Genomic DNA, 27434 nt, shown 5'->3' on the forward strand with positions numbered 1-27434 from the left:
CCTGACAGCGCGTCGTGTGTTCGAGTCCCGTTCATGACGACCTTTGCTGCATGTCTCTCCCCTTCTCTCTTTCCTGTCTGTCTTCACTGTAACTATCAATAAAGGCACAAAAGCCCAAAAAAAAATAGCAGATCTACGTACAATATTGCCCTTTATAATGATGCTGATACAGTCACTGTGGGCAGAGTTACTTGTTACATACTGTACATACACCCTCAATAATAAAGAAGAATTAATTAATTGTAAAGATTAGACATGAGCTCTAACGTACGAGGTGGAAAGAATAGCATACAAGTGAAGCTTTCCTTAATTCCATTTTGAAGAAAAACAAAACAAAAAAACATGGCATAGTTCTGTAGAAATGAGTCTCATCTTGCATGCATTAGGGGGAAAAATTATGTTTGGGAAATTACTGTAAATATTTGCTGACCTCACAGCAATCAAGACAGTTGGAATGTGATGTACTGTAAGCTAAGGATATTAAAATGAACAGATTTTCCTGTTACGTAGATGTATACACACATGCAAATACACACTCAGATGTTTTGAATATTCAAAAACGTATTCAAACAACTCTTGGGAACAATCATGTTTTGCAACTGCATTGAAATTAAAACCAGCTGAGCAATATTATGGGGGAAAAACATCTTTATATGTCATGTGGGAAATGGAAAAAGACCTTGTCAAGATGAGTTATAATAAATCACATTCATCATACCCGTCAGTCTTCCCTGAAGTATCATCCAATAAACTAATATATATATTATCAGCCCCATCTCTCCAACAGTCACAGTACCCTCTTTACATGGTAAAATCCTGGGTGTTCATTTAACTCAACGAGTCAACAAGTGTACAAAGTGTCAGTGACGATCAAGAGAAAGAGGAATGAGAAGGAGATAAATAAATATGATGGCGGAGCCTGTTCGGATACTGGCCCACCACAGGTTCAAAGGGCTTTCCCCCACTTTTCTGAGTTGTCGCAACATGTTATGTACGTACGTTAGACTGGATCTAGGTTTGGACCGGATCGTACCTCATAATGAACTCTTTAAAACACAGCCGTAGTTTGTTGTGGTGACGGAAGAGCTTGGGGTCCGCTGGGATCTCATTCAGGAAGACCTGGGCCACCTCCAACGGGCCCTGCAGAGGGAGCGGGTGGGAGGAGGACAGGCAAAGAGGAAAAATAATAGAGTGAGTCAAAGAAAGAGAAAGGAAAAGTCTGAGGACACGACGGAAAAAAATATGAAGTTCAACCGGTGTGCATGTGAGTGCATTTAAGGAAAGAACAGGGTAAAGAATTCTTCTCTCTCACTCTGAGGAAGATGGCTTGCTACTAAGTGGGTGAACTGCTACTGCGAACCAGATTTCGAATGAACACAAGGGGACAAAAAAGAAACATCCAGCCACCTACATGGCCAACATCACCTTCAAACCCCCGTGCCGACCTGCCATTTGTCTTCCCATACGCCCTGTGTGAGATCTTGTTATCCTATCATAAAACCACAGGCTCGAGGCTCATGCGCCCACCATCATGACAGGCACATTTAAACAGAGCTGATTAGCATTACTAACAGCTCTCTTGGGCTGAACCATGGACAGACATCCCCAAAACAAGATATCTCTTCCATGATTACAGACAAGAGTTATATGTTTACAGGGGCCACTGCTGAACATTATACTGTATACAGTATATATAATAGCAGTTCGGGCCAAGGCCATGCAGCCCTCGCACATTTGCGGTTTGGGCCGCTACTTGACCCTCACACCTACGATGCACCGCCAATTCGACCGATGTCTGAGTCATAGTTTCAGGGCTTTGTCAGAGTACCCAATGTATCCGGCTGACTGTCCCTTTTTTGCCCATATATGGAGATCTCTGTATCTGTCAGGCCTTGTCCGTTATATGCCTATATAAATATATATATATATATATATATATATATATATATATATATATATATATATATATAGGCATGCTCATATATGGATATATCGGTGGTGGATTCTGGACAACCGCATACCGAACTACACAATGGTGGGCACCGTACTCCCCTGAATCCTTGCCAAACCCATCTCTATATGCCTCTATATTGGCATGTCGGCCCGGAATTTAAAACCCGGCCCTACCTGGGCCCTCATCAAACCGTGTACACTCAAGACACTGCCCCCACTGCCACCCTTAGATCTCCATATATGGAGCTGACCTGTTCTGACATTCCATATGTTGATCTGACCTCATCAAACCCTGTACACTCAAGACACGCTCCATATATGGCCACTGCACACGACCTCGCCCTCAGGCGTCTTACTGGTAATATAGGATATTATATAGATATAGATACATAGATGATATATAGCCATCATGTTGAAACAAGGGGCCTGTCAGATTTAGAATATAGAAGACGAAGCATCTGGGGGGTGGGGCTGTTGTTGCAGCTAGCTCTGTCATTACTCCAACGTTTACCATGCCGGCCCGACAGGCGCTAGGAGCGATCAGATCAAAGAGACCTGCAGTTCAGCAGTGTGCCATGCGGCACAGGAACATGAAAGGGGAGAAGGGGATGCGAATTGATGTTTTAACTAAATCAGGAGAGAAGGCAGAGAGAGGAGGGAGGATTAGGGGCAGCGGATGGACTGAGGGCTTTGATGTGCAATCAACGTCACGTCCCCCCACCTGTGCCCTGTGATTACTGCACTATGGAAACTGTAAATGTCTTCAATAAATACAGGTAGAGGCTGGTTTATGTTTGTTTATGCTAATGAGAATCCCTCTGGGATAAAGGAAAAAAAAAAGGATGTTGCTACGCAGAGGGCAATAATTTAAAAGAAGAACAGATCATTTGCCAATCATTTTGTTCATTGAATCAAATAGATCTCAACAGAGCAGGTGCTTTGTGTTATGACAAGAAGGGATTAGATGGGGAAATACGGTAAATAATAGCTAGCACTCCCCACTCGGTAGCTGTACGATACCTGGTTAACGGTCGCTCCCACAGAGCCTTGCAGCAGCATCTGTAACATCTTAGCATCTGGCTGCTCTCTGTGTGTGGCAATGGCTAGCTCTCTCGTCTTCTTCTGCATGTCTTCAATCGCCACCTCAATAGGAGTCAGATCAAACTGGAGAGACAAGACAGAAAGAATGGTGAAAATGGGCCAGTTGTAAAATGATGCCATGGCGGGTGATTCCAAACCTCTGTTCGCAGGGACATTCCGTTCAAAAAATGCTGTTTTCTACTGTCATCCAAAATCAATATGAGCCAGTTGGATCCTGATTTGTAAAGTGTGATCAAAACTCCTGTATGTTGTGTTCTTTTCTTTTCTTCCTAAACTCTCCTGCTTTACCCTACCTCTCACTACAAATGATGGAGCACACTCGAAAAGCCTGTGATGTGACAATAAAGATGATTCTGTTTCTGAAAGCCAGAAATGAGAAGAACCTAAGCCTCGAGCTACTTCATTTACAATGACACATGAGTACCCAGGGACATCTTACAGGGTTATCCCTTGTTCACGCAAGGGCTTCAATAAAATTGACGTTCTATTAGTTGAAAGAGCTCAAACTTTAGAAACCACAGTCAAATTCCACTTGAACGTAAAAAGATGTGAGTTGACATGAGTACTGCATGCTTATAACCACGGTTTCAAAGAGCAAAGAATTGCAGCATAGATCACAAATATCAAGCATAAACGTGCAGACATTAAATTTTTGTGTTATGCACTGAGGCAGCAGAACATGGAGCCTACCTCCTCTTTCTGTATGACGTTGATGCGAGTCTTGATGTATGGGAAGGCATGCATGGTGGTCAGGATGGTCTTCCTCTTGTACTGCTCGTTGAGCTCGCCCCGCGGCCGGCCGCTTTTGGTGAATGGCGTGGTGTACATGAAGCGTCGCAGGTTGAAGTTTTTCTCAAAGTTCGTCAGCCGGTCTTTCATCTCATAATCGTCAAAGTAGGGCTCCACGAAGGTGATCTGGATGTATGCCTGCATTTGGATATGGTAATTATTCAATAAGCAATGCACAATTGATGTTAGACCACTAGGCCAGCAGGCGCCCAGATCTGCTATTTATTAAATTACCAATACAACTTAAATCAGTGTTTAGTCAGTAGCCTGGCTTTCTGATGAAAATAAACTATTCATTATACAAGTATTAATCAATTAAATGGTTAATCATTAACATACCTACTACATTGGTCAATGGCTAAATGTACATTTAGTATGTAAGGAGTTATTGAGAATAATGATAACAGTTGCAACAGTAGATTAAAAGGGGTGTAAGTGATATTTGCATGATACATTCTCAAGGATTGCATCACCTCTAAGTACAAGTAGATTCATTATAATACTCTCTTAACTACCTTGCGGGGATTGAGTTTGTTCCGGTCCACTGGTATGGAGTCTTTGATCATCTCAAAGAAGTCCTCTCCAAAACACTGACTGTAGAAGTTCTAGGTTCAGAGGATACAGTGATATAGTTTAATATAAAGTTATATGCTGCTATATAGTATAAAGAGTGATACTGTATTACAGCCCGATTACACTCAAGGACATTTTTTCAGCTTGACAGAAAGGCATAAATGTTCACTTAACACACACACACACACACACACACACACACACACACACACACACACACACACACACACACACACACACACACACACACACACACACACACACACACACACACACACACACACACACACACACACACACACACACACACACACACACACACACACACACACACACACACACACACACACACACACACCTCTAGTCTTTGGGATATCTCAGGCAGATGTGTGATCCCTGGTTCCTTGTAAACAAATTCTCGTTCATCCAGGTCCCCAAACTTGGCTCCATAAAAACCCACCCGGAAATAAGTTCCAAACATCCTCTTATGTCCCTGGAAGAAAGAAATAATTAGACTCATATTGCCATTACTCATTAAAGAACATTTATAAAAGATAAGAATAAGTTACAATCCACAGAGCTGTCACTCATTGCATGTACAAAATACATTAAAGATAGCGGCTCATCTAGTGTCATATTCAGTGTGCTATCTGCTTCAAATTACTTTATTGACAACCAGTAGGTGTCCTACCATTTAATTATAAATCAGATATGCTGTGTAGTAATTAACCTGCCTGATGAAACAAAAGCAAAGAAACATACCTTCACAATGATGTTATCAAAGGCTCTGTGCAGTTTGTCATGGGTGGAAGTCAGCTTTCTGAAATCTCTGCGTGCCTCCAGGATTGGGATGATGATTTTATAGACTTCATTCACTGCCTCATACAGACTCCCCTAATAAGACATTACTGTTGGTTAGCAGAATCATGATATCATTCAAGAAGGAACATTTTATCTATTAAATCAATGCAATGGGGAAAGTTTAACATTAAAAGGGAATTTAGCTGGGGACCCCCTGGAACCACCCCAAGCACCACTTTGAGAACCACTGCGCTAGGGTTCATATGGTTAAACTATGACTGCTGTAGTACTTTCAAGCCTCATTAAGTGATCTGTGGCAGTTAGTGATAAATAAGGGGAATTATACTGCCATGTGTGAAAACAAGCCAACTCTCCAGCTCCCCTTCACACACACCCTATGGAAGCCAAGGTGTGACAAACTTAGCTACTACCGGTGAAGTTTACAATACAGCTTTAAGATCATCTTCTACATATTTTAAGATTTAACGTCATTGCAGGCCTTACTCTGCTGAAGAGCTCTGCGGCCTGCTCGAGCAGCCCGACCAGCCCATGCTCTGTGAAGTAGCGTCCTGAACACACCCCATCCTCGTCAGGGGACAGGATGTCGTCCGACACGGCAGACTCCTCCAGCACGTTAGAGGAGATGTTCTGTGGAAGGAATCAGTCAGTTGATCAATCGGCTACCGTCCTAATTAATCAAATGATCGATGGGCTGACCCATGGGCGCGCAAGAGGAGATTTCCTACAGTGGGAAATGGAACTAATCAGATAATCATTCGATCAATGGCCTGCTGCTGACTGCTACAGGTCAGGATGTCCTGTGCCGTGCCAGCCCCACAGCAGTGCTCGTCTATGTCTGACAGCTCACTGACTCACGGACATCGTTTGTTTTCAGGTGAGAGGGACAGTCTGTTCCCATGCATGGACCCGCAGAAGCATGACTCACTATTTTGTTCTCTGTTGAAGATAGCCCCCAAACACAGGTGTCTTTGGTAGGCTATAAGTAGAGGTGCTGACCCAGAAGAACAACTCATCTAGCAGGCAGGAAGATCAGGTGCACACGCTGCAATTGGTTTTCCCTTTAGTTCTTGTATTGATATCGACAAATTGATGTACTATGAATGAACTAGAGGTGTAATCGTTGAAACAAATCGATTGAATCGATGATAAAAAAGGAATTGAAAATGTAATAAAATAATTCAATAAAAACTAAACAAACAAAATAACAAAAACTGAAGGAAATAGCCAATCTACAAGCTCATGATGTGATGCATTGTGAGCTTATAGATTGGATATTTTTGCGCAACACAAAATGTACTAAAGAATTTGCTACAAATTGCAAACTACAGCGTGTACTGTCTGTGCACCTGACTTCCTAGCCAGCCACTACTGTATCTTGGTACAACAAATGCATTCATGTTAAACCATTAGTTACAGTACAGTGTACATGGCTAACGTCTTGAGAGTACAGCTCCCCCATCTGGACACACAGGTTACTGAGGGGACCAGCAGCAGGAGTGTGGTGCATAGGACCCAAACACACTACAAGCACAGCTATGGTCCCCCATCTGTAGCTGTGAATAATGCAGTGTGGTGCATAGGACCCAAACACCCACTACAAGCACAGCTATGGTCCCCCATCTGTAGCTGTGAATAATGCAGTGTGGTGCATAGGACCCAAACACCCACTACAAGCACAGCTATGGTCCCCCATCTGTAGCTGTGAATAATGCAGTGTGGTGCATAGGACCCAAACACCCACTACAAGCACAGCTATGGTCCCCCATCTGTAGCTGTGAATAATGCAGTGTGGTGCATAGGACCCAAACACCCACTACAAGCACAGCTATGGTCACCCATCTGTAGCTGTGAGGTCAAGGGTTTTTACGTTTCAAAGGTAATTTGTCACATGCACTTAAAATAAAGCTGTGGCAAAACTGCAAGCAATTAAATTCTTAAATAATAAACACAATACAATATGTGCCTATTAAGCATAATATTGTGTTAATCTAATTTGTCTGAACCAACAAGGTTCGTGCTTCCGTACATTCTGTGTGTGTGCGTGCGTGCGTGCGTGTGTGCGCGCGCATGATGCACCCTCTACCTGGAAGGTGACACTGCCCACGGGAAGGTACTTGTGGTCCTCCAACATGCTGAGGTACTCTGCCACCAGGGCGGCGGCGTGGACCAGGCACATGGCAGACTCTGTGTAACACTTCCTGTTGTTGTGCTTCTCCGCCATGTTGTGCAGCCAGGTCAGACGGAGGTCAGGGGACGTCTGGTAGCCCTTGGCTATCCTGAGGGGGGGGGGTGATCAGGCAGTCATCAGCATACTGTAGATTTATGGCTCTTATTGCTCCCCTTGCACTACTTGTGTACAATTTTACTTTTCTGCATCTTTCGATTGCGTTCAGCTGTCAGAGCGGGCAACAGTCCATTTAGAGGTTACGACACCATGTCAAGGTTGTGAAATGTGAAATATTGTGTCCTTTAGGATCTGTAACCACAGTGTACACTCAGTGTTTTTCTAAATTGGCTTTCATATGGGCCATTCCTTTTTATTTTTTTATACCAGCGACTCCCTGGAGAGAGGTGTGTTTCTTTTTCTTTTTTTGGGGGGTGTGGGTTATGTGGCCATAGCTGAACATATGGAGTGTTCTGGATGAACCATGACGCCTCCCATATGATTCAATGGGTACAATATTGATAATGTAAGTGGGTTTACTGTGTTGTACCCAGGAAACAGGTGGGCGTTTAATGTATACTGTACTGTACATATATAGCGTCAAATACACTACTTTAAGCTACTACATCACACACAAAAAGCCAAAACTTAAACAAAAATGATAGAGATAGCCTTCCTGTGACTGCATAAACAGTAGTGAAAAAGGACAATGCAAAAAGGGGTGAATTATTGTGTCTAATTCAAGCCAGATGAGTCCATGTAATTGGGTATAAATATATGTAAGCAGCATCTGGACACCAAATGTCAAATATAACAGTGTGTGTGTGTGTGTGTGTGTGTGTGTGTGTGTGTGTGTGTGTGTGTGTGTGTGTGTGCGCTGAAGTGAAATAGGTATGTGTGTTTTAAGTGCTGGAGTGTTTCGGGTTGTGTACTGAGGCAGTCTTAATGTATTTGTCATGAGCAATACAAATATGGAAATGGTTTTCCAGTTGGCATAATACACGAATAATCACTAGGAGAGCGACAAGCGTATAATACGGTGGGGCCCGTGAATGAATTCATTTATGGCAGAGTGAAGTCAGTGAACATACCTTTGGGTATGAATAAATGTATGCATCTCGAGACCAAATGTCTTCTACACAAATGACTCGAGTGTGTTTGGGAGTTGAAGACAGAACGTCAGGGTGAGCAGTGCACAGCACAGGTGAGTCCGTCAAGCTAACTAGCTATTCTGCTCAGAGGCATGCCCATGCATGCGCACACGCACGGTCGCACGCATGCACACACACACACACACACGCACGCACATGAGGTGACTGTGACTAAAATCCAAACAGAAAGTTGCATGATGAATGACACTTGTACTAGGGGACATTAGCAGACATGCATGGAAGGAGCCTAAATCAACATACCACACATGTATGCAGTCTTTGTGTCTGTTCTTCACCGCATGCGCGCACGCACACGCGCACACACACACGCACACGCACACGCACACACACACACACACACCTTTTTTTTTCATTTGCATATACACAAAGCTAGATCAGAGGGCTAAACTGCTACCACATGGTTGCCATAGTGAGGGCGGCAAATAGAAGCAAAACAGCCCCGACCACAGAGAAATAAGAACCAGCGGCATGACAAGACACGAGACACATGTAGAGAGTATAAACAGTATAGACAGAGAGCTACACAGAGCAATAGACAGTGAGAGAAACTCTGAGACACAATGACAGACAGATAGATAGAACGAGAGATACACAGATACGACATATCTGTAGATAGATACTGACAGTTACTTTAAACAGACAGATGGATATGACAGACAGACAGACGTGTCTCACCTGTACATGAGGTCCATAAGCATCTCGGGATCTTCTTGGAACTCTCTCATCTTCACTGTGTCTGATAAAATACTGTTCAGGTTCCTCAGAAGCTCTTCCACCTGTTGATACCAAAACAACATGCTACAGCATAGTACTGTAGGTATACTGACCGGGGGGGGGGGGGGGTCCTCTTTGCCCTGTACAGTTACCACCAGTTATCGTCCATTTTCGGTGAAAAGATTTCTTCACCGAAAATAGCTGATAACTGTGGTAACTGTGATAGTATTTTCGTCAAATGTTCGCCCCCCCCCAGACTATATCTAGTGTCTATCTAATCTAGTGTGGTATACTATATACTGTATGTACTGTACAGTTGGGTGCCACCGATATTGTCCCTTATCATTTGACCCATTTAGGCCTGACCTCAAAATTTAAAAAAAATCTTCTAAATCCTCCAGTTTTCGCTATGAGCTTGTAGATCTGCTATTTTTCAATAGCTAAATTATAACATAATGTTTAAAACACCAAAAGGGGTTCCCGCCAAAATGGGTTAACTGTCCTTTTGCGCAGATCACGCAAACCTCAGCAAAAAGAAAAGGACAATATCGATGGCCTCCAACTGTATGTACACTGTACACACTGTATGCGCCCGGGGAATCCGGAACCAACGTTGAGGAACCAGAATGGGTTCCATCACATCGTCAGAGCTGGTATGTGGACTTGATCCACTATACAATTACAATACTCATGGTACTCAAGCGTTTTAACCCATTTAGGGGTTTTAACCCATTTGGTGATTTTACCTTTCAAGACGGGAAGCCATTTTTTGGGTTCTTGTTGCTATGTACATTGTATAACAACATACATTGATTTTTGTAATTTTTCAGAAACCTTAGGTCAGGATTTAAAACCAAATGGACCCGTATGGGTTCCCTGTAAGGGTCCTGTAAGGGTCCCCTATAGGAATCGTTAAAGGGAACCGTTAATGAATCGGACCGTTATGAGGGAATCGCTAAGGAACCGTAATGGTTCAAATCCAAAAGGATCCCTTTAGCCTACCTGTGAAGGCAGCTGTGTGTTCTGCATCTCAGCGTCCTCCTCTGCGTACGCCAGGATGGTGCGCAGCGAGCGCCGCAGGTATTCCTCGTGGAAGTCTGCCGACTGGCCCACCAGAGAGGCCAGAGACATGGTCACCTGCATCTTCACCCTGGAGAAGTTCTGACCGGGACATGAAAAGACATTAGACAAGCATGCGCAGGGGAGCGTTTTGCACAGCAGTAATGCACCAAAGCATTGGTTCTCAAAGTGAGGTCCTTGGGGATGGGGTTTCAGGGGGGGTTCCAGGGGGACCCAGCAAAGGTTGTGAACATAGCAGCATCACAATACTTTTAACCACTTTAACCATTTATGTTGGCTATTCAAAAAAACAGCAGATCTACAAGCTCAAAGTGCGTTAACTTTGAGCCACACTGCAAGCTTGTATATCTTCTATTTTTTCTTAATTAACATGTTTTTCATGAAATCTTATGGCGCCAGGAACGCTTTTAACGTGTTTTTGAGCTTTCTATTAATTAATAATCGTATCGCTCATATTTACCGTAAAACAGGGCTCCCGGACGCTAGGCAACACTTAGCACTTAGATAAATAATTCCAATATTTTTCACCTATATTGACCAATATTGACACAACAATAATGAAACTGTTAATGCCTTTGCAAATTAAAACAAAACAAAAAAATCAGCAATGAGCTCGATATAAATTAATATGTAACATATCGGTATATACAGTATGCAGTTGCAGTTGACCCTGTATATTATCGATATCGGCCAAAATTTCTATATCTTGCATCTCTACAAATAATGTGTGTATGTGCGCGCCTACACACAGAGACACACAACATTTTCTTATTTTTGTTTTGTAGGGTAGGTAGTAGCTACTGATCTCCCTCTCCGTCCTCCAGCCAGAGAATCGGAGCGGCAGGGGCGGTATTGCAGTCACTGTACCGCACACGAAAAGAGAGGCATCTGGTTAGGATACTTCTCGGGCGTCTCCCTAGGGAAGGGTCCTAGAGGCACGTCCCACTGGGAGGAGACCCCGGGGCAGACCAATGGCCAGTTGAAGGAAACACATCGACTCACTGGCCTTGGAACGTCTCGGGATCCCCAGGAGGAAGTCAATAATGTTGCTCTGGAGAGGGAAGTCTGGAGCACTCTGGTGGAGCTGTTGCCCCCGCGACCCGACTACGGATAAGCGATTGAAGATGGACGGATGGATGGATGGGTATAGGTATTGTAGGTAGATTTTATTTTATCTTGTTTTATTTGATGAGTATTTTCCTAATTATTTTTCAGGTAAGCTTCATAGTAATGTAAATCTTTTCCGGTGTCCCTATTTTGGTCGTCATTATAGACAATTGTCAAAAATGGTCATATATGCAGGGCTTAAGTGGTGAGGAAAGGAGATGGGTTTCATTTAAGTGAGCTGATATTGCTGGTAATGGAAGTGGCAAGAAGTGCCCTCTCTGAGAAACTAAGTAATACCAGCCCTGGAAGATTTCTTTCCTTCATTCATTACCCCATTTGTCCCCCTGTCCCCCTCACTGCCTGCCCGTGTCTCTCCATTTCTCACACACACAGCGGTGTCCTAGATAACAGGGCCGACAAACATTTCCATCCATCTCAGAGCGTGTGTACAGTATATATGCCGATCTGTCTGTCTGTCTGTGTGTGTGTCTGTGTGTCTGTGTGTCTGTGCGTGCGTGCGTGCGTGCGTGCGTGCGTGTGTGTGTGAGTGTGTGTAGATGTGTGTGTAGTCCCCATCTATCTCCAGTACAGGGCCAGCTAAGCGGGAAATGATCTCCCATTAGCACAGACATAATCACCCATGGATCATCTCTACGGCCCCATTCTGTTCAACTGAGCATGGAGCCAGAGACTATATGCCCCCCCTCGTCCCCGACTCTGTGTGTGTGTGTGTGTGTGTGTGTGTGTGTGTGTGTGTGTGTGTGTGTGTGTGTGTGTGTGTGTGTGTGTGTGTGTGTGTGTGTGTGTGTGTGTGTGTGTGTGTTTCACAAGCAGCCTAAATGATGGCCTAAGTCAACACATCCCCCCCATCTGTCTCTCCATCTCGTCTCACTCTCTTCCCCCCCCACCCCTCTCCTCCTTTATATCCCTATAATTCCCTCAACCTCCCTTCCAAGCCCTCCCTAACTCCACTTGAACCACAGAAAGATCATTTTATTGATTTGATCCATTTCTGGGAAAAGCTTTTTCTTTTTATATTACCACAATCTAATAGAAACGACAGCAGTGAGTGAGAGAGCGGCAGACAGACATACAGAGAGAAAATGGAAGATGGAGGGATGAGAACAAACATAGGTAGAGGTAGAGAGGAGGCTCTAATCTATACAGATGAGTCATGTAGCTGCTACGCTAATTCAGATCAATCCGTATGCAAACAAACAGGGGGACGCAGAGAGTTACAAGTAATTCACATTAAATTAAAGACGTCTGTTTGTGTGTACACACTACGTGTGTGTGTGTGTGTGTGTGTGTGTGTGTGTGTGTGTGTGTGTGTGTGTGTGTGTGTGTGTGTGTGTGTGTGTGTGTGTGTGTGTGTGTGTGTGTGTGTGTGTGTGTGTGTAAGCGTCTAGTGCAGTAGTTCCAAACTGTTTAGCCAAGGACCCAAAAGATTAGTTTCCCCGGGATCCAAACTAGTGAAAAAACTATAAAACTATAAATGCACCAAGTCTCTGTGCGTGTGTACGTCTGTATGTCTGTAATCCACGTAACTCAAGAACCGTTCGCGCCACCGACTTCAAGTTCGACACATGCGTTCCAACCCACCACAGCGGGTGCAGTGCCCGGTGTCGAGTCGGTCGGACCCACGGTTGTCCAGAACCTGGACAGGGCCCCTGCCCAGTGTCCCTATGGAGCTGGCCTGTTCTGACATCATTCTGACGTCTGCAGAGGCTCCATATTTGGCATGCCTGACAAAGAACTCCATATATGGGCATAAAAGGGACAGAAGACATAATTTCTGGGTGGGGCATGTATTTCCAACTTGCATCGTTCCAAGTAGGCCAGTGCCAAACGGGCACCGCTCTACTATTTTAAATAATTAAAAAGTAATTGTAGGAAACACACAAAAAGGGATATGTACTTGCGACCCATGTGTCCACGTGGGACCCACTGATGGGTCCCGACCCAGTGTTTGGGGAACACTGCTCTAGTGTAGTCTGTACACAATGCTAAACACAGAACGCTGGTCTAGTGTACAGTCTGTACACAATGCTAAACACAGAACGCTGGTCTAGTGTACAGTCTGTACACAATGCTAAACACAGAACGCTGGTCTAGTGTACAGTCTGTACACAATGCTAAACACAGAACGCTGGTCTAGTGTACAGTCTGTACACAATGCTAAACACAGAACGCTGGTCTAGTGTACAGTCTGTACACAATGCTAAACACAGAACACTGGTCTAGTGTACAGTCTGTACACAATGCTAAACACAGAACGCTGGTCTAGTGTACAGTCTGTACACAATGCTAAACACAGAACACTGGTCTAGTGTACAGTCTGTACACAATGCTAAACACAGAACGCTGGTCTAGTGTACAGTCTGTACACAATGCTAAACACAGAACGCTGGTCTAGTGTACAGTCTGTACACAATGCTAAACACAGAACACTGGTCTAGTGTACAGTCTGTACACAATGCTAAACACAGAACGCTGGTCTAGTGTACAGTCTGTACACAATGCTAAACACAGAACGCTGGTCTAGTGTACAGTCTGTACACAATGCTAAACACAGAACACTGGTCTAGTGTACAGTCTGTACACAATGCTAAACACAGAACGCTGGTCTAGTCAACAGTCTGTACACAATGCTAAACACAGAACGCTGGTCTAGTGTACAGTCTGTACACAATGCTAAACACAGAACGCTGGTCTAGTGTACAGTCTGTACACAATGCTAAACACAGAACGCTGGTCTAGTGTACAGTCTGTACACAATGCTAAACACAGAACGCTGGTCTAGTGTACAGTCTGTACACAATGCTAAACACAGAACACTGGTCTAGTGTACAGTCTGTACACAATGCTAAACACAGAACGCTGGTCTAGTGTACAGTCTGTACACAATGCTAAACACAGAACGCTGGTCTAGTGTACAGTCTGTACACAATGCTAAACACAGAACACTGGTCTAGTGTACAGTCTGTACACAATGCTAAACACAGAACGCTGGTCTAGTGTACAGTCTGTACACAATGCTAAACACAGAAAACATCAAGTGCTGCAGCAGCTACAATACAGTGAACAACACAAATGTACTATCTCCTCGTCTGCATTCCCTCCCTGCATCCCTCCCTTCTTCTTTTTCTACGTTGTTCTTTTGTAAGCTCCTTCCTCTCCACTTTACCTCTTATCTGGCTAAAAACATTATTGTGATTTTCTTTCCTCTGAAACTCACTCTCTCTCTGGCCTTGAGTCCCATTCACTTACACTTTACAATCAAGCACACGCTCATACTTTCTTTCAGTTGCAGAGAAATGTGCACACAAATTCAAACCTATAGCATGCGCGCGCACACGCACACGCACACGCACACGCACACGCACACGCACACACACACACACACACACACACACACACACACACACACACACACACACACACACACACACAGAGAGTTCTAGCTGTCATTAGTTGAAGAAGGGAGAATGGGGGGCTCGACAGTGACATATCTCTATGCTCACTGCTCAGTGACACATCCTGTAGCTGAAATGTTCTCCACTGAGCTCAGAATAGAATGGAAAAGACATTAAAGCTGGGTGGGAGAGGAAAAATGAAAACCATGGAATAAGAGGATGTTTGAAACACCCACCCTCTGTGTGTGTGTGTGTGTGTGTGCGTGCGTACTGTATGTGTGCATGCGTGAATGTGCACGTGTATCAGAAGCAACCCTCTTAAGTGACCTTACATGAAATATAATCTGACATTGAAGTGTTGAGATGCTGCCTCCTCATTTCTTTCTGTGCAGCCTTAGAGATTGATATGACAGAGAAGGAGGCAAATGACTGACATCTGCTCCCTGTGTGTGTGTGTGTGTGTGTGTGTGTGTGTGTGTGTGTGTGCTCTCACGCTAGCATTGCTGTAGCTGTATCTCATGATGAGGTAGAGAGTGGCACAGGCCTGGCTCCTGTTCTCATCCACATGGCTGCTGCAGTACTGGAGAACCTTCTGACAGAGGTCTGCACACTGCTCCGCCTCCTCCTCGAACAGCAGGTCCCCAAACTACACACACACACACACACACACACACACACACACACACACACACACACACACACACACACACACACACACACACACACACACACACACACACACACACACACACACACACACACACACACACACACACACACACACACACACACACACACACACACACACACACAAATTAGCCGATTGACAAGTCGCGCTGTGTGACCTTGTGCATCATCAGCTATTTTCTGTGCAGAGTGTACAATAACTAAAAGTACAACTACATAGTAACATACTTGCCTTTTTAATTAATTCATAATAACTTATCGCCACTGTACCACACAAGATGGATAAACACTGGATAAACATACCGTAAATAATACAAAAGTATATAGAAATATTCAAACACAGAGACCATTCAGTCAGTGCAAGCACATAATACACAATTCAATACAATGGACCACAATGGAAACAAGCTCCGTTGCTGCAAATCGCTGGGCGCTCTGATGTAATGGTCCTAAATATCCCCGGGCGTTCATGGTGTTGATCTGGTTGCTGTGGCAACGCCCCATCACTTCCAACTATGGGACATAAAAATCTGACCAGCATTTACCTTGGTTACAAACAGGATTTTTAAACCTCCATAAATCTGAATTTTAGAGAGCTGTCCTTGGTGGATCTTCTGCCATCCAAAGTTTGGATTTAATTTGTACCACGTCGCTCCCAACATATAAACATATGTTTACCTGCTTACCTGTCTGACAACAGGTAAGCAGTGTGCTTGCGCTAATGATAGCAGAGTGTGTGTGTGTGTGTGTGGGGGGGGGGGCAAAATCCTTCTCTTAAAGTGGACACGGATGGTGGCACAGGTTAACTTCATAAATGCTAATGCTAGCTGGCACAGAAAGTATTTTTGGTCTTCAAGCATAGGTTCTGAGCCACTCTGATACACACACACACGCATGCGCACGCATGCACGCATACACGCACACACAGCTGTACCTTGACCACCAGTGCTCGCAGTGTGCTGAAGGTGTGACAGAGGAATGTGGTGCTCTGGTTGGAGTTGAGGCAGTGGAGCAACACCCTCAGGACCCCGCCCACCACACTGTCCTTACAGTCAGCCAATGGCACGGCCTGGACAGGAGACGGACAGCTCAATCAACAAATTACAAGATCACGTGATGCTGCATGTGTACAATCCTTATATTTGAGAGGGGACAATATTGTCAAATCAACAAAGTAAACCATAAACAAAGGCAGTAACAGGAGGTGTCATGCATTTATTTTGTACAGTGTAGACGCTCTGCAACATGGTGTCCTGACCTGGACGATGGTCTCCAGCAAGTCCAACACTATGAGGTTAGCCTCTGTAGCCAGGTTCCCACTGATCACTGCCTCCTGGTCCAACTCTGCCTTGGTTCTGGTGGGAGGACAGATATACACGTTACAGTTACTCTAGAGTAGGGGTCTTCAACAGGCAATCCGGCCTAGCCCTAGGGGGTCCTCAGAGTTATTACAGTGGGGCTGCCAAATCTTTGTGTGATGGGACCTTTTTTTGTTTTTTACATTAACCACTTCAAACCCTATTACCATCCCTATTCTGGGGGGAACATTAGCTGAAAATAGCAGCTTACAAGCTTACAAAGCATCGAGTGTTTAAGTGGTTAAATGTCTGGGAACATTACCATGTATTTTACACAACAGAACACAGAGGATCGTGTTGTCAAACAAATCTATGAAACTATCTCTGAAATGTAGTGGGGGTCCCTGCTTCATCTCTTACCCAGCTAAGGGTAAGAGATGAAAACATTGACGGTTCTCAACGTTCTGCTCTAGAGGACGAAGAGAGCAATCCAGGGTGGATCTACAGTAATACTTCATGTGACCAGACTGTGATATCAGTCTATGACGTATGACTCCTTACAGCACAACCCCACTCCATTATAAAATTAAAAGTTACAAATTTCACAAATATGAGATGACACATTTATGGAGGTACTTCTGTGGCTTTCTGGCAGGTTTCATACAATGATTGGCACTGATCGCTCCAGACCCTGTCATAGACGGCGGTTAGCCTCTTACGGAGCCACACCGTAAAAACGAAAGAAAGATTGAATGAGAAAATAAAGAACAGGGTGGAAAAAAGTTGTGCCAAGAGGAGAGAGAAACAGGAAGGACAGACATACTTGTCCTGCTTGTCATTGGTCTGTCTCCACTGGGTCAGGTCTTTCCTCCAGCGCAGGTTCTCCCTTTGTCCCATGGTCCTGTCCATTCCTATTGGTCAAAGGCACTCACTTAACAGCTAATAATCCTTTGTCCCATGGTCCTGTCCATTCCTATTGGTCAAAGGCACTCACTTAACAGCTAATAATCAGGTTCTCCCTTTGTCCCATGGTCCTGTCCATTCCTACCCGGGTCAAAGGCACTCACTTAACAGCTAATAATCCTTTGTCCCATGGTCCTGTCCATTCCTATTGGTCAAAGGCACTCACTTAACAGCTAATAATCAGGTTCTCCCTTTGTCCCATGGTCCTGTCCATTCCTACCCGGGTCAAAGGCACTCACTTAACAGCTAATAATCAGGTTCTCCCTTTGTCCCATGGTCCTGTCCATTCCTACCCGGGTCAAAGGCACTCACTTAACAGCTAATAATCAGGTTCTCCCTTTGTCCCATGGTCCTGTCCATTCCTACCCGGGTCAAAGGCACTCACTTAACAGCTAATAATCAGGTTCTCCCTTTGTCCCATGGTCCTGTCCATTCCTACCCGGGTCAAAGGCACTCACTTAACAGCTAATAATCAGGTTCTCCCTTTGTCCCATGGTCCTGTCCATTCCTACCCGGGTCAAAGGCACTCACTTAACAGCTAATAATCAGGTTCTCCCTTTGTCCCATGGTCCTGTCCATTCCTACCCGGGTCAAAGGCACTCACTTAACAGCTAATAATCAGGTTCTCCCTTTGTCCCATGGTCCTGTCCATTCCTACCTGGGTCAAAGGCACTCACTTAACAGCTAATAATCAGGTTCTCCCTTTGTCCCATGGTCCTGTCCATTCCTACCCGGGTCAAAGGCACTCACTTAACAGCTAATAATCCTTTGTCCCATGGTCCTGTCCATTCCTACCTGGGTCAAAGGCACTCACTTAACAGCTAATAATCAGGTTCTCCCTTTGTCCCATGGTCCTGTCCATTCCTACCTGGGTCAAAGGCACTCACTTAACAGCTAATAATCAGGTTCTCCCTTTGTCCCATGGTCCTGTCCATTCCTACCTGGGTCAAAGGCACTCACTTAACAGCTAATAATCAGGTTCTCCCTTTGTCCCATGGTCCTGTCCATTCCTACCCGGGTCAAAGGCACTCACTTAACAGCTAATAATCAGGTTCTCCCTTTGTCCCATGGTCCTGTCCATTCCTACCCGGGTCAAAGGCACTCACTTAACAGCTAATAATCAGGTTCTCCCTTTGTCCCATGGTCCTGTCCATTCCTACCCGGGTCAAAGGCACTCACTTAACAGCTAATAATCAGGTTCTCCCTTTGTCCCATGGTCCTGTCCATTCCTACCCGGGTCAAAGGCACTCACTTAACAGCTAATAATGGAAATAAAGCTCATAATGCTCTGGGATCAGTACAGTACAGTATGTGCCATAGTAAACGTTCAAATAGGATACTCAACTGCATACAAAATAGGAGTCTTGCCTGCAAAGTTTGACATTAATATTAAGAGTTAGCCAATTAACCACTTAAACCCTAGTATACTTAATGGGGTTATTAAGTATTTCCTTCTACACCAAATCTCTTTGGAAAAAATATGCAATATCTCGCAACGTGTCATGTTGTAGATGTTTTGGAAGAAAGTTCACCTAATGTGACAAGCTGTATGTTGCATACAGTAGGGATGCTATGGTTTACGTGTGTGGGAGAACATGGAGGAAGTGAGTTAGTGTGTCAGGATGTCTGTGTACCTCCAACCCGTTTCATCATCTCTCCACGGGCTCCCATTCCCCTCAGCAGGGCCTCCTCCAGCTGGAGTTTAGCCAGCTGGGACTTCTGTAAGGCCTGGGTACTCACCTTGTCAGTGCTCTGCTTACCCTGCAAGAAATTATAGTTATATCCCCTATGGACACACAAAGAGTTTCCTTTGTGTGTCCATAGGGCAGTGGTTCTCAAACGTTTTTGTCTCAAGTCACCTCTGTAAATAACATTTTCATCCAAGGCACCCCCTCATTTTGGGGGTGGACTATCCCTTTAATGTATTATTATGTATTATCATGACTTATGTATTAATGTATTCTAGACTAGAGGCTGCATGAGCTGTGTACAGTATAATGCAGCACAAATTGCACCCAGTGTCTGTTGCATAGCCAGAAACCAACACACAAACCCAGCACAGTCGGGTACATTTTGCCGAAAGTCTGGTTTAAGCAAAACAACGTCTGACTCATATTTCTGAGCTACAGCATTTACTAAACTGCGGTCAAATACAAGATATTTGCAATGTAAACGGGTGCTGTAACTCATGCCCCAGTGTACAAAACAACATGACGAATATGCAAACTGACCCTGTACTCGAAGCAGGAAACGCAGATGGTGAGGAGCTCCAGCAGCTTGTTGAGCTGGGAGGGGGGCAGATCTACCGTCCAGCGCTGGATCAGATTCCTCTCGGCATTCTTCATCACCCACAAGAAACACACCAACAGGTGGCGGCTGGTGTCTGCCGCAAGGGTGGCCACCGATTTACCTTGCTGGGAAGAAGAGCGAAGTGAAATATGAATAGAACAGAAATGTCAGATATAAATCATATAGTCATATAGTAGAAAAACGAATTGCACGAATTGCTCTCACGCGCGCGCACACACAAACACACACACATATCCAGTCTGTCATCGCTGATGTATACTGTGTGCCATATCTCATACTGGATGTCTCCGTCTCTCGCTGCTACAGTGCAGTGTACTGTATGTGCAGGCAGGGAGGCCACTGATCAACCAAGATAGGAGGAGAATGGAGTACAGATTTAAAGTGATAAGATAGTGTTTCGTTACATACGCATGCCAAAAATGATTTAAACAAACATCCCCAGACTTCCACGTGTACATATATACATCCTCCGTTCTTTTTATCAAAGTGTCTGCAGTGTGTGTACCAGACTCATCAGCCCAGCTTATCGTCAAAGTTTCAAGAAACAACAAAGGCGCCTGACGAATCTCTCTCACTTTGGCCCTCTGTGAAGAATGTCTCTTTCTCCCTCTGCCTTCTTAATAGGGGTTAAATCTACTGTAGATGTGGGATCTGATTAATTTGACTTCCTTCGTGGATGATGAATGGCCACAGCGGAAGGCTACTGCTGTTCCACTCTGTGGCAGCTTTGATGAATGTAGCCATTAACCTCCCTGTGCTTCAGGTGTGCCACCTATAACCTGGTTTTTCAGAAGCCACTTTCTTTCCAGTGGAGTCGGCCAGTGGAATCCGACTCGTAAGCTGAGATGATTACTAGGGCGGGTGGGGGGATATAAGTCAGTCTGTTGTATAGTTTATGCATCATAACTGGGTCTTTGTCCTCGATCTTGTATTGCATATTAACTGGGTATTGTGTTCTGTACTTGATTGTAGTGTGTGACCGTTGTATTGTTCTGTTATAATCTGTGTTATATTTTTGTTATAATAATAAGTAATCCCATGGCCAGGTCACACTGTCACAAGACATTTTTTATTTCAATTAGACTTTTACCTGCTTAAATAGAGGATAAGATGATGACCTGCAGAACAGGTAATCAAAAGTGTTATTTGTTCAATTGTTTGAGTCCACAGGATGTCTGAGAAACCATCTATGGGGACAAGATGAAAACAGTTTCTAACTAAACTAATGCCCATGGCAGCAATCGTCTTGCTGTGTGGAAAATCCCCCCCCCCCCCCCCTCTCCCCAACTGATTTTGTATAACAACATACATTACATCTGTTGGAGAAAAGCTGAGCGGCCGTAAGAGAATAGTGGTGTGTGTTCAGGTTTTAGTGCCTGTGTTGTCGCTATGGCTTCATTTGATGGATGTGTGTGTCAGACAAGACGGCCCTGTTCACTCACGATGCCAATGCCTGCCCATAAACCATCTCTCCCGGACATGTGTGCACGAGCGAGCGTGTGTGTGTATGATTTTCCAGGATGGATGAAGTGCGTGTGTGGCTCTGACAGCTAATCAATCTATCTCCTCTAGCAGCTCACCTGTTATGAGCCACAACACACATTATACTATGCACACTTGTTCACGACTTCACGCACCTTTTCAATTTCCAACAACGTAACGCACACTTAAAAAGCAAATGACGCTGCTGATATTCACCAGCACCGTAAACCATGAGAAATGGATCAGAGAACATCTCACCATCGAGGCCATGGAAACGAGAGCGTTTCTTGCCAGGGTGTTGAAGGGGTTCCCGGCAATTGCCATGGCAACAGACTGATTGATGGGAGGGACGTTTTCGAGGTCGTCTTCAGGTCCGCCTGTCTTGTTTTTCCCACCGCGTCCCTCAGAGACTATGGAGACAAGCAAGGGTCAAACATGCTAGTCAAAGCAAAAAGTAACCACAAAAGTGCTCCTATCAGTACTTTTCAGAAGTGAAACAACCCCCTTGTGCTGTGTGTGTGTCTGTCTGTCTGTCTGTCTGTCTGTCTGTCTGTCTGTCTGTCTGTCTGTCTGTCTGTCTGTCTGTCTGTCTGTGTGTGTGTGTGTGTGTGTGTACCAGTGAAATCCAGGTTGTTGATGGAATCGATGATAATGCCCACCAGGGGGAGGTAGAGGGTGGCAACCTTGGACCTGACCTCAGGTTTAATACAGCGGTGGTCCAGGTCGTGGGCACACAGCAGACTGTATGTGGCAGTGATGGCTCTCCTCTGGACCTTACCCCTACACACACACACGCACACACACACACACACACGTGAAAATTACAGTTCAGCAGCCTGGAGGCTTTGATGGCCTCCCTCTGTAGCTTTCCACACACGCGCTCGTGCACACGCGCATGCACGCACGCACGCACACACGCATGCGCACACACGTTTTGTAAATTGTTAAATAATTAATAATTGGCTAATGATAACACAACAGCAAACCATTAACAAGTGTATTAATACTGTGAAATCATCTGCGTAGATTTCTTTTGTAAATGTGACATCATAAATCCCGCTTAATCATGCGGCACAAGAGACATTGATTGAAAGTTGTACTTGTGTGTACAAGCACGCCAATGAATAATTAATTTCTGCCATGATCGCAATGTAATGTAGAAGTCTTTTTATTGGTTGTAGGGACACCATCCTTGCAGGATATATGGATCATCTAGTTATCAATACTCCAGCCGTCATCCAACTATCTGACTTGACTTGTGTCACCTCAGCCTGCCTCAGAACGATGCCAAAGAATGTGTGTGTGTGTGTGTGTGTGTGTGTGTGTGTGTGTGTGTGTGTGTGTGTGTGTGTGTGTGTGTGTGTGTGTGCACGCGTACCCCTCTGACTCCATGTCCAGTGCAGCGCTGAGCTCTGTCAACAGTAGGCCTGTGAGGTAGTGCTGCTGCTTGAACTCTAGTGACAGCTCAAAAAGCCCCAGAATCCTCTGCTGCTCCTGGAAGCTACAAGTACCGGAACTTGTCTTTTGCGTGAGAAGACAGAGGGAAGGTCAGAGAATGGCAAAAACACAATTTGACATAACACTGTAGAATTCTCCCATATTTGGAACATTTTGAAAGAAAAACAAAAATGAATAGCCGATCTACCATCTCACAACGCCGCGCAGCGCAAGCCGGTGTGAGCTGGTAGATCTGCTATTTTCAGCTAATGTTCCCGTCAGAAAATTAGGGTTCAAGTGGTTAAGGTAAAATCACACAAAGATCCCCCCCGTAGTAACTCTGAGGACCCCCAGTCTGTTGAGATGTGGACACAAAGCGCTAACCATTGAAGTGGTGTACAGTGGAGTGACAGGTGAACTGACCTGCGAGGAGATGGATGGGTTTGGGGAGGCGGGGGCAGAGGCGGGGCTACTGAAGTACAGGCTCAGGTTGAGGTAGTGCTCGTGGCTGCACAGGATACGCAGGAACTCCAGACGCATGCTGATCAGTGTGGGCATGGGGACATTCTTAGCAGACATCTAGGAACCAGAATATGGGTCGGGGGGAATTTACAAATATATCCATTGCCATTTTTGTTCCTACAATATAGATTATGACAGAAATCATATAACACATGTAACCCCACATTCCACTTCTGCCTCCCACATTACACAAAATTAAAATAAATAAATAAATAAAGCTAAAAACAAAGAACTAAACAATGATTGCCCTACACAAAAAGCTGAAAAAACAGATCCCAAAAGATTATTTTTCAAATGTAGAAGTAATGTCTTCTTCTCTGTCAATTTCTCAAAAGGAAGCCTGGAGCATTGTCTGACATCTGCAATTATGTGTATAGCTCGGAAGAGACCATTTATTTTATTGTATTTATCCTTCATTTGTCCAGGTGAGTCCCATTGAGATGGTTATCTCAATGGAGCAAGGGAGCCCTGGCCAAGTGAGCAACAAGCAGGGATTACAACACAACATACAATGCCAAACAAAAGCACAACACAAATAAAGTAAAACAGCTGCAGACCTGAGTTTTTTACATCTGAGGTAAACTTTTGCAATCACCCTAAAGCGACAAAGTGCTCCAGTTTAATGTCTTTCCGGAGCTGATTCCAGGACCATAATGGAGCGTGAAAACTAAAAGCAATCTTCCCAAATTTTGTGGACGGACAAGGGACGGTAAAAGGTTGCATGTTATGGGAGCGGATGTTATATGAACTTGTTTTTCAATTAAAAAATGTAAATAGCCAACATTTGCCCAATGGTGGCTTTATAAATGAAAATGTGCCAACCACTGTAAAAAGGGAACAGACCTTGGATGCACAGCTGCGGACATACTGGCAACGCCCCCCCTCCCCCCACCCGGCAATTGTTTCCCAGCAGTACATCATTCCAAAAGTTCATGATTCCCAGGCACTCCCTTAAGCAGTGAAACAATGTGCCTTTCTCACACTATATTTTACACATTGGTCTGGAGTATTGGCATCAAAACAATGGAGTAGAGATGGGGTAATATATGTACACATAGTCCACTTGTACTGTAATAATTTAAATCTTGCATTGATCGTCTGATTGAGCTTCATGACAAACTCCCTGCAATTCATCAACTGCTATGTCCATAATAAAATCAATACACCAAGCTAATCGTTTACTCTCTGAGGATTCCTCAGACATCTTAACAAATTAATCAGATATTGTACCATCATTTCCTAGGCAGTTGGATTGAGGTTTCTTTGGTACCTCCTTATCTGTAAGCCTTAAACCCTATATACTTTGTTGGCCGGGGTTCCCCAGGGTTCTATCCTTGGCCAACTCCTTTGTTCCCTCTACAGAAAATCTCGTTGACGTCATGTGTCATATTTTGAGAGCAAATCTTCAAAAGACATCATACATATCCATGATCTTGACAATATTTTCATCGCCAGGCCATGAGTAAGTAGCCTGGCTAATAAGCCAGACTCAAATCACACTGTCGTGTGGTATTTGAGTCCCGGGGGGCGGGTTCAAACATTTTCTCTTTGACGCAATTGGTCAGAGCTACTGTCAGTCAAAGGTCTCAAGCATGTCACTTTACCAAAGCCCGCCCATATTGCATACCGTGTCCCGATTGGCCACACCAGTTCTCTGGTGTAGGAAATGGGCGTACAATTGAGCCTCTCCAGACCGTAATCCACCGGCAGGCAATTTATTTTTTTGCCAACGGCTGATTCGGTCTGGCTTATTAGCCAGGCTAATGAGTAAGGAGTATGGGGTATTGTTGCCCCATATAGTGCGAGACCAAGTTCTGGAACTGTAAGGTATACTGTATGGGATGCGACTCTTTTATAGACAGTATTAAACTATACTGTTCCGAAGAGGAACTTCATGAACTGAATCTATGTAGAAACAAGTAAATGACGTTTGGGTTTCTTAAATTAACCTTTATCAATGTGCAACAAGTATGAGGACCAGGGCGTACCTGGTTGCAGTAGTTTCTGACCAGTTGGTAGACAAATCCCCGGTCCATGAGAGACATCAGGTCATAGAGGAAGAACGCCAGGCTTATGTTGACTTTCTCTGCCTGTTCCAGCTCCTGAAAAACCAACAAGAGGAATCAACAAACGGCAATCAATAATGTAATAAGGCGCATACCGCATCCCCCAAAAAAACATGCAGGCATCAGCTCCACCAGTTCCTGTTGTACAAAGCTCGCTGCAGGCAGTAACTGGATCATCTAGTCCAGTGGTTCTCAAACTTTTTAGTCGGTGACCCAAAAGAGAAATTTGTCTCCCCAGGACCCAAACTAATGAAAATAGCAAGTAAAGCAAATTTGTGGAAGTTATTTTTACTCGCAACTCACAAAAATCGGTTTAGGACCCACAATTTGGTCCTGACCTACTGTTTGGGACACAGTTATTTAGTCAACTCAGTTGACCACACACGCACGCACGCACGCACGCACGCACGCACGCACGCACGCACGCACGCACGCACGCACGCACGCACGCACACACACACACACACACGGCCTGGGGAGGGACTACACTACCACATGCCTCCTCCGATACATATCTAGTAGCCAGCCGCATAGACATAGAAAGGTAGACGCCTCCTTCGGCTCTGGGGCGTGGGTATCTCGAGAGGACTCAAAGGAGGCAAGCTTTTTCTTAGATACAACGATATTTTTGGGGGCTTTTTCTGCCTTTATTGATAGATGAAAGTAGGCTGACAGAAAATGGGGAGAGAGATGGTGGGGTGACACGCAGCAAAGGTCGTCGGGATCGGGAGTCGAACTACCAACATAGGTGCCCGGACCGATAGGCCGCCCGGGCTGAGCCAAGCTTTTGTGACGCACGCAGAAGCTTGGCACGGAAGCTTGCCAAGCTTCTGCGTGCGCCACGGAAGGGGACGTTCGGTAGGCCAATCAGAGGCAATGTAAAAGTTTGTTTTCTCATGCCAATAAAGCTCATTAGATAGTCCCAGAAAAGACACGCTGTGAGTGGACAGTAGTCTCTTGAGTGGCAGCGGCGCAGCGTGCCTTCCGCTTGACTTCCGCTTGACTTCCTCCTTACAGTGAGATACATGCATCCAATGAACTGCAGCGGCCAATGAGGCATCTAGCTATTTATGAGTGTGGCCAGCCGCATCTTCTCAACGGGGAGACTGCAACACGCACACACACGCGCACACACGCGCACACACACACACACACACACACACACACACGCCAATCAGTAGGTGTCAATAGTGCAGTGAAAAGGACACAATCCCCTGCCGGCTTCCCGTCCTCAAACCCACAAATGCTGTGCTCGCTGGAGCGAGGAGGAGGCATGCCACTTCTGGAAAGCAATCCTGGGCTAATGCCCTGGTGGGCGAGTGTTTAACCTCTACGCCTCGGGGTCACCCCCAAGAGATCAGTTCTTTTGAATGAGTTTTTTGGCTAAAGGGTAGGATAAACACACTGCGATTTAAGAGATCCAAAAATAACATAGCAGTCATCAGTCATACCTTTATAACATAGCAGTCATCAGCCATACCTTTATAACATAGCAGTCATCAGCCATACCTTTATAACATAGCAGTCATCAGCCATACCTTTATAACATAGCAGTCATCAGCCATACCTTTATAACATAGCAGTCATCAGCCATACCTTTATAACATAGCAGTCATCAGCCATACCTTTATAACATAGCAGTCATCAGCCATACCTTTATAACATAGCAGTCATCAGCCATACCTTTATAACATAGCAGTCATCAGTCATACCTTTATAACATAGCAGTCATCAGCCATACCTTTATAACATAGCAGTCATCAGCCATACCTTTATAA

General features: G+C 44.7%; 1 protein-coding gene across 2 annotated transcripts in view; it reads right to left on the minus strand.

Moving 5' to 3' along the window:
* dock8 (dedicator of cytokinesis 8) overlaps positions 1–27434 on the minus strand; it is a 78875-nt gene that overhangs the window by 4258 nt on the left and 47183 nt on the right. Inside the window, exons 26-46 of one of the 2 annotated variants that reach the window (XM_079517121.1) lie at positions 25579–25692; positions 23492–23647; positions 23010–23152; positions 22248–22411; positions 21890–22041; positions 20071–20253; positions 19474–19591; positions 17700–17787; positions 16837–16933; positions 16513–16647; positions 15385–15537; positions 10291–10449; positions 9250–9350; positions 7322–7514; positions 5722–5865; positions 5179–5310; positions 4775–4909; positions 4359–4448; positions 3745–3981; positions 2974–3117; positions 1034–1140 (exon numbers count right to left, since the gene is read on the minus strand). In XM_079517121.1, the coding sequence (XP_079373247.1) occupies positions 1034–1140; positions 2974–3117; positions 3745–3981; positions 4359–4448; positions 4775–4909; positions 5179–5310; positions 5722–5865; positions 7322–7514; positions 9250–9350; positions 10291–10449; positions 15385–15537; positions 16513–16647; positions 16837–16933; positions 17700–17787; positions 19474–19591; positions 20071–20253; positions 21890–22041; positions 22248–22411; positions 23010–23152; positions 23492–23647; positions 25579–25692 (2945 nt within the window). Of the gene's footprint in view, positions 1–1033; positions 1141–2973; positions 3118–3744; positions 3982–4358; positions 4449–4774; positions 4910–5178; positions 5311–5721; positions 5866–7321; positions 7515–9249; positions 9351–10290; positions 10450–15384; positions 15538–16512; positions 16648–16836; positions 16934–17699; positions 17788–19473; positions 19601–20070; positions 20254–21889; positions 22042–22247; positions 22412–23009; positions 23153–23491; positions 23648–25578; positions 25693–27434 lie in introns of both variants that reach the window. The other variant, XM_079517120.1, reaches the window with a different exon arrangement.

The sequence above is a fragment of the Electrona antarctica genome (assembly GCF_951216825.1).
Source record: "Electrona antarctica genome assembly, chromosome: 12".
Taxonomy (NCBI): Eukaryota; Metazoa; Chordata; class Actinopteri; order Myctophiformes; family Myctophidae; genus Electrona; species Electrona antarctica.